This window comes from Fulmarus glacialis, unplaced genomic scaffold (genome assembly GCF_000690835.1).
Source record: "Fulmarus glacialis isolate BGI_N327 unplaced genomic scaffold, ASM69083v1 scaffold7411, whole genome shotgun sequence".
Classification (NCBI taxonomy): Eukaryota; Metazoa; Chordata; class Aves; order Procellariiformes; family Procellariidae; genus Fulmarus; species Fulmarus glacialis.
Genome location: NW_009193342.1, coordinates 19,394 through 40,687, shown reverse-complemented (window position 1 = coordinate 40,687; position 21,294 = coordinate 19,394). Strand labels below are relative to the sequence as shown.

The following is a 21,294-nucleotide window of genomic DNA, read 5'->3' as shown; positions in this document are numbered from 1 at the left end:
GGTATCTGAATGAAACATTTCTAGGACACCTATTATCATGACCCAAAATGCAAAAATGATTTTGATGCCAGATGTAACTTCTTTCCTCTATTACTGTGACCTCATTGCAATTGTTAATTAAGGCAGCTAGTGCTGGGTTTTGCTTCTCGTGCGAAAAATGTCACTTCAAGCATCTCTGAGCACATCTCTGCTACACTGGAGCATCCTATTCACAGGATGGAGAGTGGACAATGACACCTCTTGAACTGTGAGTTCTGCTTCCTGAGGCACAAAGCTTTAAGATGCTTTCAACATTGCTTAGTCAACATGTTTTTTCATTTTTTTCATTGATAATTTGCTAAAGGTATGAAAGGAAACTGGGAAAACCAGGAACATTCAGCTTACCCAACCTTGAAATTAGGAGCACAAGCAGTGCACAAGAAAAAAACAAAACAAAACAAAACAAAAGAAATAATTAACTCTCCCAATGTATCTCCAGAGTCAAAGGTTGATTTGAATTCTATCCCCTGCAAAGAGCATACAATTGAAGGAATTTCACGTGTTTGGCATGCCTGATAAATAATTACAGAGGTATTTATTCACATGGGACTTACCAGCAGAAAAATTACTCTTGTGAATTATTAAGCAGTTTCTTATTTGTTGCATTTAATCAAATCAGAAATGCAAATATGATGCAAGAAATGCAAAAAAAAAAAGATGTTGTGATGTCTGCTTTGTGAAAGCCCCATAAAACATCCCGTTCCATAACTGATTTTATCAGATATATGTGAATGATGCTGACAGGTGATGCAGGACATAGTAACTTCTCTTAATCAGAAATAGCCTTACAAAGCATCACATAGTGTACCCATAACGGCTATTTTTATGTCACTTTTCATCCTGAAAAATCCCAAGCCATTTGTAAGGCTAATATATAATGATAGTTAGGCCCTGATGCGAAAACTATCCACACTAGGGTTGGAACACAAAAATAATATTGCACGAGGGATTTTAGAACATGAGCTGAACAATACTGCCCAGTATGAAATTGCACAGCATTTTTTAGACTGAAAGGATGTAAGTGGGATTTGGTCAGTATCATGGGACCTCTTCGTCCCATGAGATGATGAGATTTTTTCATTAGTCACAAATGGTCAGACCCCTGCATTTGTCTTTTTCCATCTGCACTTCATCCCAGTGACTTCTAGTGCTGGTCTGATACTGAGACCGGAGAATAGCACCTACTTTACTTGCTGCAACATCTACGTTCTCTCTGGGTGGTTTCCAGGCTATTCCGTGGCAACTCTACTTAGGTCATGAAATTTGACAAGGACCACTGGCCAGGACACTGTGGCTGGAGACAACAAAACACAGCCATCAAATGCAATTGCACTCTCTGTTAAGCAGCAGGTGTTCTTAACTGTTTGAGTAGGTCTTGCAGCTGACAGTCTTGCTGTGGAACTATTAGACTGACACAGTTTCCAGTCTTTTTGACTGTTAGGGCATCCTCTTTAACAGGAACCTTTTTCTCCTTTCTACTTGACTCAGATCGATTACAGTCTGGAATGCAAACAGATTCTTCACTGTGAAGATATAAAATATAAAAAAGAAGTTTTTCAAGTGCATATATATGGCCAGGCAAAACAGAGCTGAATACTGTACGACAAAATACAGTTGTTTGACATTTACATGGACTTTTCTTCTCTTCAAAAGTCTCTTATATAGGACTCCAGATAGCTTTTAAATGAAGAATAAATATCACTGAAGGCAATGCAATGTAGGAAAAAAAAAATCCAGACAACACACAGACAAGAAACAGAATCCCAGCTGACAAAAAATAACAGGCGTGTATACATTTTGTACAACACTCAGCGAAGAATGTTCCTGATGTCACTTAAACAGCAGGAGTCCCCCAGGTGTGTGCTATGTGGCGTTATTGTTGATAGCCTTATGCACATGAGTGAATATTGCTGTACCCAAGGGGAACATAACACTGCGCAAGTGTTTCACTGAACACCCTCCTGGAATGATAAAATTCACCTGTGATGTAACGCTTGGGAAAAGTAAAGGTATAATTTGGTCATGCTGTGCTCTAAGGTTACGTTTATAAATACCTTACAGGGGTCGATAAGGAATGAGTAGATCTTTTAATAAATGGTAAACAAAATGCTTCTAACTTGTAGTAGTGTGTAACACAATGATGCAATCTTATTAAGATCATTGTTTCATGAAAGATTTATAACCATTTGTAACACATGTGGCTTATTCATTTATTAATGGAGATGTCTGGAGAAATGGATTTTCTGTCCTATGGGAGAGTTCAACATTTGGAAATCTGACTGGACTCAAAATGAGATGAATAGCTGAAATCTCCAAGTATTTCACAGACTTAAATAGTTTGAAATATTTCAATACAAAACCATCAGATTGGCCGTATTGAAACAGTCCATCCCAGTTACACTGAAAAATTGTAGTATTGGATATTCATTAAAATTATAACATTGGTGTATATTGTTATGCAATATACAATGGCCAAAAAAAAAAAAAAAAAAAAAAAAAAAAAAAAAAATCTAAATTAAATGAAATGGAGAAGTTAAGAAAAAGATGTTCTGAACTCTATTTAAAATAAGTTTGAAACCTTTCCTTAAAACCATTGTAAAACTCAACACTTTCCCACAAGGTATTTTGATTGAGAAGAACCAACATTTTCATATTGAAAACGTTCTCATCAATCAGCTTTTCCCTGCTCTTTTTAAAAGCTCTTTTGATTAGAGCTAATATGTAGTGGGACCACCATTCCAGGGGAGTTCTGGAGCTGCTTACTCCAAGTTTGAATGCTGCCTCTCTTCAGCTGGTCTACTGGATTAATGAGTCAGGTATAAGGTTTCTCCTCCCCAAAGCACCATATTACAACAACATCACACAGGACACGTGGTTTGGATCACTCAAATGAACACGGTGCAGGTTTTTTTTCAAGGTCAGATGGAACATAGAAATCAGCAGTGGCCATGTGTTTTCTTTTTTCTTTTTATTTTCTAAACATACTGTATGGGATGCACAGGAATTACAGACAGAGGATCTGGCCTGGCATTGTCCCAGGGCTGCTCCTCTTGTTCACAGACATATCACACTGCCCTAAGGCCACTTGCTGTTTGCTTACCTGGTCATTGTAGCTCTCCCACCATTCCCCATACTCCCTTTTGGGGTGAAACACTCTATTTCCGACTTGTGCGGGGCCAGTCTCCTGCCTTTGTACCTAATAAATCACGACAACAACAGGAGCAAACAGAAAGAAGTGATTGTGTGCTCAGCTTTCTGTGACAGCTGCTGTGCAAAGGGCCATGCACATGAACGTTACTGTGGCAGTGGTGGGGTACAGTGCAAAGCAGCCGTGGGAGTGGTGGAATAGCTGCATAAAACCCCAGACCTCTGCTAAAGCAAACAGGGCTATGCAGGAGAGGTGCTCACCATTTTCTCTTTTTTAATATATAGGAGGAGCTAAAAAAATTCTACAGAACAGATAACATGCTAACCTTTTGTCTTTAATACTTTTTGGAATTAGACCAAAATGTTTGGCTAAACAGTTTAAGGGAAACAACACTTAAAGATCAGTGAGAAATCAGTTGGTGGTCACGTTCTCAATTCTAACTTAATCTTTTTCTCTGATCCTCCATCTCTGTAACACTTGACTTGTTCCTCTGCTTGTCAAAGCAAGCACCAGTGTAGTTGAGTGCAGGGATAAAATTTAGGTGGGCTCACAGTTCATGTCGTGAATAGGCCTTTCTCCATTGGCAATAAAAGGAGGCTAGATGACTTGCTGAGATGTAGACATAAAGCCAAGTGAGATCAATCCCAACCCTAGAGCCCAGTGCACTACTTTAAATGTTTTAAATACCATACCTTGCACATGGATGAAAAATTCACTTGGATAAACAGTTTAATACTTGAAGATCTAATTAATCCCTGGATAGGATACTAGGATAAGACCTGGGCATCATTTACTTTCTGAAGCACTTAACTGGGATGTGAGCATTGGAGAGGTCTTATGCTGGCTCTCTTCCCAGTGGTGAATTTCACCCTAATTGTACAAATTCTTGTGCTAGATGTTGAAATACCTATTTAAATGCTTTAATAAAATCTGGACAAAATACCTGCAGATGTCTTCTGAAAGAGTTTGTGATATCCCATTCCCATGTGCTATGAGGTGCATTGTGGGTATTTAACACACTTGTGTGGAGAAGCCTGCACATTTTGACACTGCTAACATTACAGAATAAATGACTTATTTATTGCTTGTCCATTAACCTCATCTAGATAGCAAAAGGTACCTTGAAGAGAACAACCCTGTAAAAGAGAAATAACCTGAGTACACACAAAGTCAGGCTAAACTTTGGATGCAGTTGTAGTAGATCCTCAGAGGCAGTGTATACTGCATAAATAACTGAAGAAGAAGTTTCGTGAATCTGAGAGTGAACTGGAGGCAGCAAAATGAGGTGTGCTCAGTGCAGAGAAGTCCTTTCATTTACAAATTATAACCTTACTGAAAGAAGGAACAACAGGAGCTTTGTGGACTGGCTACCAAGGTTTTAAGGCAATCCAGAGTGCGGTATATGCAGTGCTCCCAGATAGGCATGAAGCTTGCGCAGGACATACATATTAAATGGAAGTCGATTCCTAGAGCAGAGGAAAAAGTGGAGGGCCTTAGAGAGTAGAGAAATTCACTGAAAAATACAAAGGAAGTCAAGCTGGATCATACAAATTCAGTTAGAGTAAAAAGAGAGAAAGAGCAAAGAGCAAAGAGCAAAGAATGTGTAGAAACTTGACAGGAAAGAAAAGGAAATAAAGTTGGGGTGAAGGTGTTAGACATCAAAGAAAGTAGAGTTTAGGGAGAGCAGGAAGGAAACACAGTTACATTTAGACCTGATAACCAAAAGAGGTACTCTGTGCCCAATAAGACAGAAGGAGAAAAAGTCAAGACTAAGAGAAGGAATTTGGAAACTCTAAATGCTCACAGAAAATTGAATACTAAAAAGTAGCCAACAGAAGGAAACAAGAGGTAAGTGTCCTTGGTAACTCCATCCTGAAGAACCCCTAGTTAGGATGCAAGCGACCCAGATTAAAAAAAAAAAAAAAACCAAACCAAAATTCCCCATTCCCCAGTCATTAGCATAAATTTCACTGCCATGAAAGTCAGTGGAACGGATCTCGGAGAGACTGATATGAATCTCTCAAGTTTTTCCATCCACTCAAGAGCAAATTGCAACCTCAGAAATAATATGTGGTCATAGAATGCCTCAAAACCTTGAATCATAATACCTCTTCCACTGCCATTCATGCAGTGCTAAATATCCATGTAATTATGAAAAGAGTGACCAAACTCTAATCAACCCTCCTAATGTGGAAAGTGCATCTAACTAGTGCACGGAAGCTGCAAAGTTCTTTGGGTGACCGTTCTGGAAAGGGACACCAGAGGTTCTGACTAAAAAGGGTTTTCAGCTTTCAGAGCAGATAAAGGACATGATTTTGCTTCAGGATATCTTGCATTAGAAAAATGTCCCCTTTCTGGTTGTTCAAACAAAGGATTGCTTTAAAAGATTTAATCTGAGGAGAAAAAAACCCCTCAAACATTTCTTTGCAGTTGTCATAACAAATGCTAATGTGAAAATTAATTTGGTATTTCAGCTGGTGTATTGGAGGAGGCATAAAACACTACAGTGTGAGCAGTGTTTGCAAGAATAGATTTCTTTTCTCAGGGTCAATTCCAGGACTATGTATTGGTTAGAAAAGGAAGAGAAGACTTTGCTTCTTTGCGGAAAGGCAGCTACTATATTCTGTTGAAGGATTTAAAAGATTTTAGGTAATTTTTAGTGTTTCTTTGGGGTTTTGGGTGTGGCATTGTGGGCTGTGTAATTTTTTTGCACAGGGGTGAGTTGTCTTAAGAACAAATGCTTAATGATACATACTAATCTGTTTTATAAGTGTTGGTCAGCGACAGAAAATTTGGGAAGTAATTCGCAGTAATTCAGTCACTGTGGTGCTTGTCCATTTGCGAAATACTTTGCCACATCACTTTACCTTACACAGCAGTGCTCTGTGCTCTCCAGAGGGGATCCGTAGAGAGAAAGAAATTTACTCCTGGGCTGAGAGAAACCGTGTCTGTACTGCCCTGGCTTTTAGTGCACTAGATGTACATGTGATACATGGCAGGAAACACCAGCGTGACTGCTTGGGTTTGAAGGACTGTTAGACCTTTTCCTTGCCTTCTTCACCTCCCAACAAAACTCCTCTTGTAGACCAAAATTGATGGATGCTATGGGAAATAAAGGGGGAATATGGGAATCATCATCCTGAATGAGACCAATAATCACCCACTACAATGCTGTAGAAACCAGTTTTTGATCTCTTAATGTGTAGATTCCTTTTTTTTTTTTTTTTTTTCCCAGTGAAGGTGTGGGCCCCTGTACTGACAAGAGGTGACAGTCTTTAGATATATTTATTAGACTATGCCTAGACTTTAGAACTAGGTGCTGGTATCCTGGACTTCCTGACTTCATGTTAGGGTGAGACCCAGGAGTGCTCACGACCCCTCCTGCCCTCTCCTGGTTTCCATGCAGAGGGTCTTGGATGCCTTGACCAGCAGTCCATTCCATATGGTAGTACATCCCCTAGCTGGAGGATGTTGGTGGGCCAGATGTGCCATAGCCCACATTTCTGTATAGTTTGGTCAAAGACTTAGTCAAATCCTTGAGAAATAATCTATGGGTAGAATGGGGTAGTAGTACACAGATTATATTAAAATGTCCACACTACACCAGTTGAGAAAGACTAACCGAAAGACAAGTGCTTGCAAAAGCGAAAAGTAATTCGTTTAGATGATCTGTCCTCTGTAAAAAAAATCCCTGCAATTAGAAACTGGCTTTTACTCTTAGACATAAGATTTTTTTCTCCTTTTTCAGTAAAAAGTTTAACTAACTAAAAGATATCTCAGGATATCTTTGGTTTTTTTAATGCAATGCAAAGCAAAGTTAATTTGCTGTGTAGGAGATGGAGAGCTGTCATCAATCCGTATCTCAAATGCAATCTCATACTGTCACGCAGAAATGTTATTAATTATTGAGCACCAAATGTGTGTGTGGCACTGTTAACCCCAGAGGAACAGAAGAGCTCTAATCAGCACAGGAGTAATGTCCTGGTGAAACTGTACTTTGCAAGGGTGGAAAAAGTGATGTTTCCACAGAAACACTTGGAGGACAGAGATTGTACAGCCAAATCTCATTGTAGGGCAATGGCTAATTGTGTATTGGGGACTTAAGTTCAGCATTGCAGCGACTAATTCTGAAGGGCCTTGTTAATTAAGAGGATTCCAATTTTTGGTCTGAGATTCTGAAAATGGTATTAGGTGTCTAAAGCTCTTTCTGAATCAAGCTTTTCCCCATAAGTTAAAAATAAGCAAAGCAGATAATAGCTATTATTTCAGCCCCAAACCTCTCATTTTGGCTATTTTGGAATGAACCTGAAGCAAGACTTTTTTAAAGCCCTGAAAGGTGAAATTAATGAGAGGAGAGGAGAGGAGAGGAGAGGAGAGGAGAGGAGAGGAGGGCGGGTTGAGAAAGCTTTACAGTATATTGATGAAATATTGTCTCTTTGCTTTCCACCACTTTTACAGAGCCTTTTCAATGTGCTTATGTGTGGAACTTGAACACGTTGCTGAATGTTACAAAGCCATCCACCTTTCCAGACCCAGTTACCTATTTTAATTGTCAGATCTTACATACAAGTAGTATTTTTCACCTGCAATATTACTTGGTCTTGATAATAAGAAATGATGAAGAACTTGTATTTCACAGCAGGAGAGTTAAGACTGGCCTTTAGACTAGGTAAGATATGTGTATGAAAATTTCTGCATAAATGGTAAAAAATGAAATATGAAAAATATTTAGCATTGTTACTGTAGGGACTGCTTTGAACTACAAACATACTGTGTTCTTGAAAATCAGTTCTGTGAGACTGGTCATGCTATCTTGACATTGCATCACATTGCACAGAATACTTTTAAAGGGGTCTTGGCTTATTGTGTGACATTTTCCTATTTATATAATGGCTAAAATAAATTATATATTATTAAGCATGGCACATTTTGTTCCTTTTAAAAAAAATCAGCATATAAATATTGTTCGCTTAATAGCACAATTTCAGCAAGCAAAATTACTTTAAAGCCAAACTCACAATTTTTTTTTGCAAGTGCAGCATAATCTTTTTTTTTTTTTTTTACAGCTTATTCTAATTAAGCAATCATGTGTAATTGCAACTGGTGAATTAAAATGACATTTTTGATGGAATGATATACAAAGCACCATACTGGCTCAAGGGAAGATTAGACCGATTGCAAAATATTACCAGTATGTTTATTTACCTTCTTCCAGAAAGGGTATTTCTGAAATGTTGGACAAACCATTGTATAGGATTTTTGTACAGTAGGGTCTTATTTACACAAGACTTTTTGTTCTACTTATTCTATTCACTATGCTGAATTTCTATTCTGTCTTCTTCAGGTATATATAACTAGAGATGCCATAGGAGTGTCTCACTACTTTATTCATTATTTCCTTCATCATGTTAAAAAGGGAAGCTACACCTCATTTGCTCTGAAACATTTTAAATGTTAGAAACTTCTCTAGGTTTGTGAAATGGATGGATGGGGGTTTGCTTTGCAATGCTTTACCTTAGCATCAAGTTTAACGTGACATTTTTCAATTTTGCTGACTTATAAGAAAGAAGTTTCTCTTTTCTAATGCTTTTGATTGCTTGGATCTGTCTATTTAATACATTAACTGTATTTTGTTTTCTAGTGTTTTGCATCTTTAGTGCTTGTTTATTAGATTTTTAACCTTTCTTTTTCTGCTACCTCATTATTGGTTAGTGGACTGTAAAATGACTTAATTTTTTTTTTGGCGGTGTATAATTGTGTTATAAGTCATCAACTGGCAGCAAACCGGATGATCACTGCAATATATGCTATAATCAAAACTACAGCAAATTAAAAGAGAGTTTTGTGTTTATATGTTTTAACAGATACCTGCCTTGAATTTCAGCCACAGTTATTAAAAATCGTCTGTAACCAAATGCAGTTCTATGTCAGCTGAAATTTCAGCTCTTTCACCAGTCCACACCAACTATCGGTATTCAAGTACAAATGCCATTCTTCATAATTCATACAGGTATTTCCATAATGGCAGACTGGCTCATGTCTTGTTTGGACCTTGGAAGGAGGGTGGATGTCCTAGTCTTCTGTTTGTCAAATTAATTACAATGCCAGTTCATATCAAAGTTTGCTCTAGAAAGAACCAGAAGTTCCTTTGGTAGACAAACCTGTGCTGAGGTTTGTCTGTGCTGAGGATCTACATCATGGATGCTAATGGACATGAGACCATCTGCATGGCTTGTCTGGATGCTCTTCAGCATGACTGAAAAGGACAATATTGATATAGTATATGGTGACATTTATTTGTCACCAGAATTTTGGGAGCCAGACTTGAAGATGAAAAAAAATGGTAAAAGGGGTAGACACTGCTGTTAAAAAATAGAAAACTCCTCCTCAGCTCTTTCTTCCCCTAAAAAAAAAATCAAATTGCTGGGTCCCATCTTCGCTGTTTCTTCCTTTTCTTTTTTGTAGTACACTAGCAAGACTGCATTTTGCAATCTAGAGCATATTTGTGTAACAGGCAGGGAACTGTTTACAATGCAATTTAATTTGCACGGTTCAGATATATTTGGTTCAAAATGATTGGGATGCTGTCTTAATATATAAATAATTCCAAAAATTAGGCTTGAATACATGTGCTCAGTTAATGCAGCCAAACAATTTATATCAATCAAACAGGATTTTAATTAAATTTAAGTTGAGGGGAAAATTCAAAACAACAACACTAACACTGCACACAAATGAAAAATCATTGTAATCAGGGCATTCAAGAATATAAATTCATTATACAGATGGAATGTTTTAGCAGCAATTTATCAAAATCTTTTAGACCTAATGCCTTTCACCGTGTTTCATAAAATATTCTTCAGTCATTTCACAATATTTGAAGTTTAATTAATCACAATATCAAGCTTGTCCAAAAAGACACCAAGACTAAATTATTTAGGGAAAAATGAAGGACTCAAACCATTCAGTAATCTCTCAATCTAAATTTTTGTGGCATATTAGATTAAAATAGCTCTGAATGATCCATTTGATTCATTAATAAATGCAGACTAATCAGTCAAAAGGATAATGACTTCCTCTGAAGAGTCAAATATTTTTTTCCTGCATGCATCAAAATTCTTTTCTAGCAAGGCTATGAAGCAAACAAATAATATCTTTTTGTATCACTATGGCTAGATTTTGTTTTTTTAAATAAAAACAATACTCATTGAGCCAAACCTTCACCTCATATAAATTGTTACCTGCTCTAATGACATTACACATGTAAGAAGCTTACCCTTCACTTTTTTGCCATCGCCTCATAGTACAAAGCCAGCTAAGCGCTTTTGTGCAATTTGTAGTCGATGGTCCCCTTAAAAAGCATCTGTAGAAATTAGCTTTTTTTTTGGTACATGATGATTTCTCAGTGACATCTTTTGCCTTACAGTAATCTCTGGTCCTGTTTTGTGCAGCACTTTCACTTTTAAGCTTTCACTGGGATTTATTAAACTGAGATGAGCAATGGCTGAAAGCTGGTCAGTGCTACAGATCAAGGATGGTGCAGGTCATCTCTATAATGTAACTTCTTAAGCATTAGTTCTCCTGATTCACATTCTTCCATAATCTCCTGGTTAGTTCTTCATACACGCGAGAGTTGATTTAAATAATTAAAAGTCACCAATAAATTATTTGTCTATTCTATAAAACTTCAGGATTTCAAATAATGTCCCTTTTTTTCTGCAGCTAAATAAAACCAGAATTGTGATGGTCTTTTAGTGTAAAGCTAGTAATAAAAGCCTGGTGGATGGGGCGCTTGTGGGGTACAAGAGACCCAGGCTAGAATCTCTCCTCTGCCATTGTCTGACATTAAAAATCATTGCCCTTTTCAACAAGCTAGAAAATAACTCTCTGCCTTTTCCAATCAGTGTTTATTTTATACACGACAGAATGGCTCCATCAGGCTCCAGTAGGAAAGCAATCCATGCTGCCATATACCAGGCTGCTGATATAACTCCGTACGAGAGGTGATACACCAGTCTTGAGCTCAGTATTGTGAGGTTACAACCTCTTCTATATCCTGTTTCATGTTTCTGTGAGTAAACCAATGCAACTACCTGCAGAAACTGCAGAACTAGTGATTTTTATGAAGTCTGTGACTGTTATTCTACAGATTGGGAAAGTGGTGTTTTCCCTTGTTTTGCCAGGCAACAGATCTGATGGAGTGTAGTCTTAGTGTACCATATGACCAATCAGATCACCAAGAGCATCTCAGCCCTTTGGCTGTGAAAATTGTGAGTATGAACCTATAACCCATGCCCTGACAAAGTCTGGTAAGTAAAAAGTTTTTACAAATTAGTTTGGAAGAGAAGTGTAGTGTTCTTTTATCATCATTCAAAATGTGTCAAAGAAATTGTTCAAGCTGCATATAAATGAAGACAAAATTGGCACTTGTACTATAAGAAATGTGTCCCAATAGAATGTGCTGTGGCAGAAACTCATGATCAGTATCTTTCTCAATGGGCGTACACGTGAGGAATGCAAGCCAGCTTCAGCTTTCCACAAAACTTCCCCAGATTTTCTTGTATTCCATCTTCTTTACAGGACTGAAAGCTCCATGTCAAATAACAGCCCTGTTTCACCTCTCTCAGGCAACTTATCTTCCTGAGGCATAGGGAAATTGAATCTCTCACATTTACATCTGAAATCCTCATGCTGGTAATGCACACACATATTCTAAAAACATTTGATCACAGCTTGATGGCCATGGCTTCAAATCTACCCACTTATTCATGAATGTGGCTTTCAATCGGTCAAAATTTCATATCTGGGCAATGGGAATCGCATGGACTGCATCTTGGAGCCCCTTGGCATGGTGTGTGTGACAGTGGGAGAGGTTTATTCTGATGGGGATCCCCATTTGTCTGGAAACTCAATGTCTTCCCGGGGCTTTCCTGATAATGGAACATAGCAGTAGTCAGACCTTGAAGAAGTTGTTGTAACAGCTAAGATCTCTCAAGTTAGTTCAAGCCTGAAATTTTTGGTTCAATTGTTTTTTCAGTGCTTTAAATGGATTTCAATCAGAGTCAGAATTAGAAGGGATGTTTGAAAAATTTCCTGAGAAAAAAAGGGTGGGGAAATTGGAGAAATTTCAATTCAGGCTTCTGAAAAAAATAATCTCAAGATTTTGATGCTGAGATACGACATGCTGATGTATGATATAATATTTAGACTGCAATATATTTAAACTGTAACTGGCAGCTTCGAGACTGATCCAAGCATATTTTTCTTATCTTGTGGATCAAAATAGCTCCTGTTTGAATTGTAATGAAACAGATATAGTCAGTCATAAGAGGGGAAAAAGAGATAGAACAGATAAGGGGGAAAACGAGCTGTTCCTTGCATAAAACAGAACACCCAGTGTGATGGTAGACACCTGTTTCCAAAATATTTAATTATGGCACAGTTTGGGACTGTCTGATGTAAACACTAATTATAGCCACTTGGTGGTCCAGGGCTGAATCCAGTCCACCGGAAAAATCTACCTCGCTTAACACGTTTTCCTTATAGGAGACAGGGAATGGCGTTTAACAGCACGTGAGCCTGGATACCCCAACACTTTCTCTGATGCCTGTGCAAGGCAGGCACTCGGTCTCTCAAGCTGATATTACTGTACCAGTGTAGTGCTTGAGAGGGAGAAAAAATGCTCCCAAATGACACCTGATTCTTAGGTGGATGTGTGAGCATCTTTGTCTAAGTTGGGTAAGGAAAAACAAGGTTAATAGCGATTTATACAATAAAAATTCTGTGGTTCACCTGAGGGTGAGTGTTGGCTCACTAGAATTCCCACTCCTGAATGAAAGCTGTCAGTCCTATCACTTCTGCAGATGTATACAGAGCAATGCCCAGTTCTGCAATCACGCGGTGGTAGACAAACTTCTTAAGAGGACAAGATAATACATTAAAAAACAAATGAGTAGTTCATTTGCTTTGACAGCCACAATTTATGTTTAATTATTTAGGAAATACTGCATCATGTAGTAAATCCAGGTGGAATAGAGCATCACTGCCACACCGAGCTATTAAGCTTTAATCTCAATGAGATTTGTGAGTTGCTGTGGATAAATGTCTATGATAAGCTGCAGAAATCAATGTGCATCTTTTTTCTGTTGTCTAGTATTGTGCTGTTCACATCTGTATGGAGAAATTATGCGCAATACCACAAACATCCAATGTATCTTGAATATGGCTAACATTATCTGACTTTGCTGGTGATGATTCTTTCCTGTTAAGTGATCATATCTACCTGGCTGGGTAACAGATTGAAAGTACTGCTCAGTCCTTTTGCTTAAATGAATAGTTACTTTCAGCGATCCTAACTCATTTAGAAGATGATAATCTCTCTTGTATTGTTTCAGGAAAGTGCTTTTGGCTTGTACTCAGCACCTACCAGCTTCTGTCTTTTGAGAACGTGGTAGAAGAAACCTAAATGAGTCCTACATCATCACAGGGAGAATGGCCAACTGGCAGTTAAAAAACACTTTAGCTGCCTAATTCCTTTCTTCTGCCTCTCACTGTCACTGCAAAAATAAATAAAGGGGGATGCATATGAACTAAGCCTCTAATCTCCAAGCGGAGAGCCTTACTTTGGGATTGCAATGGTGTTTTCTGACCTCATGCTTCTTTCAGAGGTTCCCAACAGCTCTGCTGTTTGTGTCCAGGTAACAGCTTGATCTATAGGAGGATGTCAGGTTCCTCTTTATTTTCCCATAACACGTTACAGGCTGGAACAGTGCAGAATTTGCAGCTGAAGCAACTGAGGAACTGTGAAGGTGGGTTGGGGACCTCCAAAAGAAGCAGCTGAGGGCAGGAACCACTGTGGCATCTACAACCAACAGTGAGAGAATTGGAGAGGAGGAGCATTGGCTGCACCGTAAAGATTTGGGAGCAATTTAAAGGGCAGAGGGAAAAATATTGGTAGGATTTTTAAGACTTACTTAGTACATATGTGTGGGAGAGACAGTGTTTAGGGCTGTTTTTAACACTTTGCTGGTCACTCAGAACAGTTTATTACCTGCTTTAAAGGAAAGCAAACTTGCTTTTCTACAGGTAGGTGGAAGGAGATGTATGTGTTTAAAGGGTCAGTATATGTAAGCTTGGAAAATGGAGCATGTGTGGTTTGGGCCATTTAAAGACATGTTCCAGAAGAGATAAACACCTACAGTGGTTAAATTACTGTGTGAAATCCAGGGCTAAAATATTAGAAAGGTAAGAGAAACTTTGGAACATCTGCTTTATCCCCCAGGCTAAGGTAGCATGACTGAGACCTTTTGGTGTGCAGTCCTAGCTAGAAATATCATAGTAGCAGCTCTTGTAGCAGAAATATACAGTCCTTATCTTACCTGGGATACAGTTATTTGAGAGTGAGAGGATAAATTAGCCCTGTATTTTGGACTCTTGCGAAAGGGCTGTGTAGCATATGTGATAAAAGTTACTGGGACATTAAGGTAAGATTTGCTCAACTTATTCATGGCCTTCCTAGTCCCTATGATATTAACTGGTAAGATAACTGGAAGCAGAAGGTCCAGATGCCTCTCCACACAGGTTGTGTGGCTTTGACTCCAGCTATGTAGTGTTCGGCATTCTTCTTCGTGGAGTTGCTTCTGATAATGTCTGATTTGTTAGCCCTACCTTTAAATGAGGATAGAATATATTTTGGTGCGTACTGCTGAATCACAATAGCCTACATGAAATGGTTTTCATTTCACTAGGTAATGAATAGTTTTATTTTCTCCTTCTACATTATTTCAGCACGTGAAGATTCATTCCAACACATATCCACAGCTTGCCTGAGTTCTCTTAATCGAAGAACACCCCATGCAAAAAGTCATTTAGGACTAACAGATGCATTGCTTTATTTAGGCAAAAGCAGTCTTGTTATCTGTCATTTTGCAGCTGATGTGAAAGCTCTGAATGGAGCATTGGCATTATCTGTTTGACAATGATTTGAAGCAATACTACACTGTGCTATAAATTAGTGTCAAGAAGCAAAATGCTAATGGTAGGGGCCCCTCTATGGACTGGTGACTTAAATAGCATGTTTCTTTAAAATTCAACAGTGACTCACTCTCTTTTAAATAAAACCCCTCTGAGCTATTTAAATAATGCCATGTAGTTCTAGTGCATATTTCCTTTGACTCTGAGTACTTCAGTGTTTACTTGAATAACTATCCAACAAGCTTTTGAGCATTGCACTGAATAATGTCTTGAAACATATTACTTTGTGCAACAAGATTTTTTAAAATAAATGTTTGACTATTAAGTAAAATGGTTGGATTGTGTTCGCTCGTGCTCTACAGCAAGCAGAATTGAAGCTGAAAGTGGTTTTCTGTTCTTTCTTGGAGGTGATATCAGACATAGGTGAAGTCCTGAGCAGCATTTTAAATTGGTCAGCTCAGTTCAGGACTGTTTTGTTTTCCTTTATGCAACCAAATAGGCATCGATTAGAGAGAATTTCCCATGATTGACGGACTCAGTTTGCTCGTGGATTCTCAGACCCTTCAGGCACACACTCACTGAGCACTGCTAAACTCACTGGCACCATCACAGTTTAACCAGCTGAGGATTCGGACACATGCATTTAGGAGTGTCTTCTTTGTTGCAGGTTTAAGTGTTGATGAACACTGCTGATGACATGAAAGTTTTTCTCCAGGTTTCAAATGCAATGTTCTAGGTCTTTATATCTAGGTAAATTTGTCAATATATCAGCTTTGTGCTGCGTTCTTCATTCCTACACACACATATCGGGTACTCTCAATGCTCTTCAGGATTGAAGACATTTCCAAGACAGTGCTATTGAAAAAGAAGTCATTGTCGATGATGATCTATTACATTCTGCTAATAACTCTCTACCGCAGGTGTTATCTACACATTGAGGGATATAAAGAAATAAAGAGTCCTCAAAAAGAAGAAAATACACCTTTTCTGTTAGGATATTTAATAGAAGGGTACACTCCTTATTTTTCGGAACAAAACAAAGATTTTAGAGCAATATTTTTCAAAACTGGGCCTTAACAGATGACAAACAAATCCTTCCCAAGCTCGAGATCTTCCCGTCATCTATAACTTCATCTTGTTGAGTAAAAAAGTTGTGAGATGGCAAATGAGCTCTGCAGCAAAAGTGAGGGAAAATAATAATGATCTCAAAGAGGAAGAATGCCCTCCTATTGAGGACATATTATGAAGAACGCCCTCTTAGCTGGCCCAGAAGTGGTTATAGGGCTTCTAACCTGAACACCTCAGGTCATTCAGGCATACAGACAGATGTTGTAGAAAAGGATATTTCAGGTAACCATCACTTAAACTGATAAAGGATTTATCATTTTAAAATAGCATCCTACTCTGCCCCTGGAAATGAACTGGAAGATACCATCATTAGCAGATCATAGGTATAAAATATCTTGTAATAGACTGGCCATTACTGTACCAATTCAAAGTGACTGAAAGAGAAGCATTAGTAATAATCTGACAGAAACAAATCATCACTTTGGCATAATCTTTTGTGCAGGTATTACTAATAAAATCCTCCCTCGTGTCTAAATTGTGGTTCACACAAAAATGGAAGTACATGCACTTGTTCCATGCCAAGTCCAGTTGTGAACAATGGCATGCCTGGAAATATTTGTATTATCAATCCTAAAATCCACGTGTGTTTCAGCAAGGAGGAAAATCTAGCTACTTGTCACTTCCAGGCTAGACATATATAGCAGAGGAATGACAAAACTGTTTCTCTGCACTTTCATGTAGGCAGAACTCTTTGCTCATGCCAGCAATTAAATAGCCCATAGCACCCGTATCAAAAGTGAAAGGGATCAAAAGATGAAAATGAACTACTGAGCTGGGTGCACTTCTACATGCTCTGTCTATGAAGCAGGACAGTATTTCCACTCCAGAGCTCTCCTTTCTCTTCAGTGTTCACTTACTTTAATTTTTACATATTGAACATACAAGTTGTCATCACGATCACTGAATTCAAATAATTCCTTGGGAAGAAACAAAGAAATATCTCACAAGGGAGTATCTGTTCAGTGGCAGGAAGGGAAGCAAGAGCGGGGCCTGTGAGCACCTGAATTTGATGGAGTTAGGAGGATGAATACAGAAAAAGGTATCAAGAAAGGTAAAGAAGAGAAGATAGGTGAGGACAAAAAGAAAGAAAGCAGGAAGAGATAATACAAGAAAGGAAAATCAAGGGAATAGGAGAGAAAAGTATAACAGAAGAGTCATATGAAACAAATCCTCAGATGCCTGAGAGTGGCTGCTCACGATGCCCCTTGCGTTTATTATTCCACCTTGATTTTGTAGCACTAGCAGCAACCCTGTTGTCTTACTGCTGTGACTAGAGGCAAAATACAGACACTATGCATAGAGATTGTAAATGGTTGCATTCAGGACAAGGCAATGAGTTATATTTCTCGTTCGGTTGTTTTTTTCTCCTGAGATCTTGTTTCCCTCCCTACATTAAGTGTACAGTTGACACAGCCAATACTTCCAGCCTTGTAATTGTTTGCCCATTGTTCTGTCCCCTGTTTTTGCACAACGTTTTGACTAAATCAAACCTGAAACTGTTACAGATGTGGAAGAGAGGACTCACTCCTCTCCCAGTGCAGAGGCAAAGGGAATTAATATATTTCCCTTTGTCCTTCCACTGTTAGTAACTCTCAGAAGATCATAATTGCTTCCCCACACTCCCACATTAGCAGACTTTACCTAAGGGTTTCACCAGATGATCCCCTTCTTTTCCACAGGTTCACCAGGCTGCTTGAGCGGCTTGCAGCTGAAGATGACTTTCCATCCCCTACGTGCATGCGGACCACGGTCGATGTGGTGAATGCACTGCGTACGTTCCTCTCAGGCTTAGCAAGGATGATATAGACCTTGGGCACAAACATACAGCCGAGGGCCACCGTGGCACTCAGACTCACTGAGAAACACATGGTGATTATCTTGTAGTTGCTTCCAAAATATATTGGCACAAAAGCCAGCCAAATGATGCAGGTGGTATACATTGTAAAGGCAATATACTTTGCTTCATTGAAATTAGCTGGGACGTTTCTCGTCTTAAATGCATAAAAGGTGCAACTCAAAATTAATAATCCATTATATCCAAGGGGAGTTACAACACCCAAGTTGGTGGTGTTACAAATCAGGTAGACCTCTCGGATGCTTGGGTAATCATGCATTATATCTGGTGGCTCCATTATAAAGAGGGCAACAATTATGCCTAATTGTATACATATCAAGATAAATGCAATAACCAGTTGGGCGCAGGCACTCATGAACCTAGGTTTCTTTGTACAAATTTTCTTCTTGCTGCCAGCCAGGATTCTTGCAATGCGGTTGGTTTTAGTTACTAGAGCAGAATAACTCATAGCTGGGGAAAGGCCAATGCCAATTCGTTGAAGATAACAGTAAATCTGTTGAGGTTTTGCGATGAGACAGAAAGTGCACAAGTAACCCAAGCAGATGCCGGCTAGAATGATGTAGCAAAGTTCTCGGCTGGATGATTTGACCACTGGAGTATCACGGTACATTATGAATATAGCTGTAACAAACAAGGTGGCCAGCAGACCCAGACATGCAAAAACAACTGCTGCAATTGGTTCAGGATCACCCCATCTGAGATACTGGACTGGGATGAGGTCACAACCTACAGAAAAAAAAAAAAAGAAGGTAGACTGAAACACGTAGGAGTGAGATTCTTTAATGATACAGTTACAGATTTTCCTGATATTTCTCTTCTTTTCCTCTTCAAGAAGGTGCTATTGTAATGAGTATAGGCTAAGATTATGTTAATATAATGGCACAATAAATACTTTTCAGTGACAGCTTATTTCAGTAATACAGTTTATCTGGAGTATAACATGATGACCGAAAAAATGGCAAAGCTGATTAAGATAAGTCACCTTTCTTCACAGTGGAATTTTCCTCTTAATTTATTTTAAATATACTAATTTATGAACAAATTTCAGAATCCAGTTGCATTACCTCAGTGCAAAATGCTTCAGAGCTGTCTGCATACTATATGCACTTAAAGGACAAGATGTCAATCCTAATTATTTTGTACACTATGAAGGATATTGGTACTTGTTTAATGATTATGGACAGGAATCTTACAGATTTTAGCTGTCAAGAAAAAGAGAGTGCTTCTTTCTCAGATATGTTACCTTTTTTCTAACAAAAATTTTCTAGGATCAGAGTTGCAGATAATAGGTAATTTGGGATGGCACACCTTGCTCACTTCTTTATCTGTCATTCATCCTTTTGAGACTTCTGAGGAATTAAAACCTCATCTAATTTGTGAAATCAAACTGAATTCAATAAATTAGTGTCAAAGCTGAATTAGCAGTGCAACCTACCTAAGGACACTTGTTTTTCAGTCTATGTATAGGTTTTAATAAGTCATTCTACATATGCATGTCTTAGGAAGTCAAAGAAGCTTTTCATTCCACAGCGTGCAGATTAATGGACAGGAGTAAAAACTGGCAAAAAACTTGTTGCTGGCATCCCTCCTCCATCCCTCCTTTCTTTTTGCACTGTAAAGCCTGGATAGGAATAAGGGGGGAGGACCTTGATGTCCTGGAATGCAACTTCCCAACAATAGCAGACACGCTGGCACTGCCAGCCAGGGCAGGACTGGAAGGAGGCAGGAAGGAGATGATGGAGTGGAGGAAATGCAACTAAAAGCTTTTATTTCCCCTATGTTTGCATTAAGCTTGACTAATCTTGATTACAAAATCTAAATTATCTCAAAATTTAGGATTGTTGTAATCAGGTTGCTGTCTTCTGGTTAGGTCAGACAGAAGAGTGTCAGCCTGACTCGGGGTGGGTGGTGGCAAAGCACTTCACCCCGTGGAGACGGAGCGCTGGGTGCTCGTATCTGTATTTTCAGCAATGAGGGTAACTAGCGCTGTCTGAAGGGCATCTGGATGCCAAGCAATCCCAATTAATTAGGGAACCTGGGACCTCAATGACTTGATGAACAGGAGTAAATGTAGACATCAGGACTATAATTTGGGCATTTCTACATGCAAGATCTACTCTTTGTCTTTTCCTTTATTTTAAGTGGAGCTTAAAGTTTTTCCAAATCTGCCGCTGACATTCTTAGAAGTAAAAATCCTTTCATGAAATGGTATGGGTGGATACTAGGCTTAACTCCTCTCTTCTCCCAGTATTTCTGTATTCTATATCTCTACAATTAATATTATAAAAAATATAATACCTACAATAAGGTGGTATACTCAATAGATTGTGTGGCAAAAGTACAAGGCAGACAGTTCCGTATTCTTGCAGAAAAATCAGAAGGATTAGGGTGAACAAATCTTTGACATCAGTGCAGTTAAAGGATACAAATTTGCAGTCACTCCAGCGTAACAGAATTGTGCTCTTGGTTACTAAATGCAGATTAATTTGCCATCCATATTTTAACTGCTTTGGTGTACAAAGCTTTCTGTTGCAATAATAAAATTATTACCGCATCTTAATGTAACAAAGACGTTTAGATTTTTATGGAACACTGTTATAGCATTAGTTGATTATACTTATTTGACTCTTGTTGGTTTTAAAGTGTTTACTTATTCATTGTGAGGGAGACACTGTATTTCATTCTGACTTCATCAAGATTAAAGAAGCACAGGAATCACATCATTAAAATCAACATTTTATACCAGTGAGAGTGGTGGAAGAAGGGGGAAAACCAGAAAGCATACTCTGGTGTGTGCAGATAACCCCATGTGGGTTCTTCCCCAAGAAGTTTTATGAATAAGTGACCTCTAAATCTATTTCTGATTTTACCAAAATTTAATTAATGTTTTGGGGAAACAAATTGTTACCAGCTTCTAATACTACTATATATTCTTCAACAGGAAATTTGAAGAGAAAAGGTCTTTATCTGGCAGCTGGCCTTTACATGCAGAAAATGATATAGGGGCTGAATTTTGCTCAGTTTCTAATGTTGCAGCAGCGGTGAATCATAACCAAGCATTTCTCATTAGTTTCAGACTATTTCATGCCTCCCTTGCTCTATTACTCTTTTTACATTCTCTTAATAAAACACCTGAGAAAAGAGTTGAAAA

At 38.4% G+C, this 21,294-nt stretch overlaps 1 protein-coding gene across 3 annotated transcripts in view; it reads right to left on the bottom strand.

Annotated features, from left to right (window-relative positions):
• GRM5 (glutamate receptor, metabotropic 5) overlaps nt 1–21,294 on the bottom strand; it is a 45,479-nt gene that overhangs the window by 6,959 nt on the left and 17,226 nt on the right. Inside the window, exons 4-6 of one of the 3 annotated variants that reach the window (XM_009587402.1) lie at nt 17,930–18,869; nt 3,140–3,235; nt 1,401–1,562 (exon numbers count right to left, since the gene is read on the bottom strand). In XM_009587402.1, the coding sequence (XP_009585697.1) occupies nt 1,401–1,562; nt 3,140–3,235; nt 17,930–18,869 (1,198 nt within the window). The remainder of the gene's footprint in view (nt 1–1,400; nt 1,563–3,139; nt 3,236–17,929; nt 18,870–21,294) is intronic. The other 2 variants (XM_009587403.1, XM_009587404.1) reach the window with 2 other exon arrangements.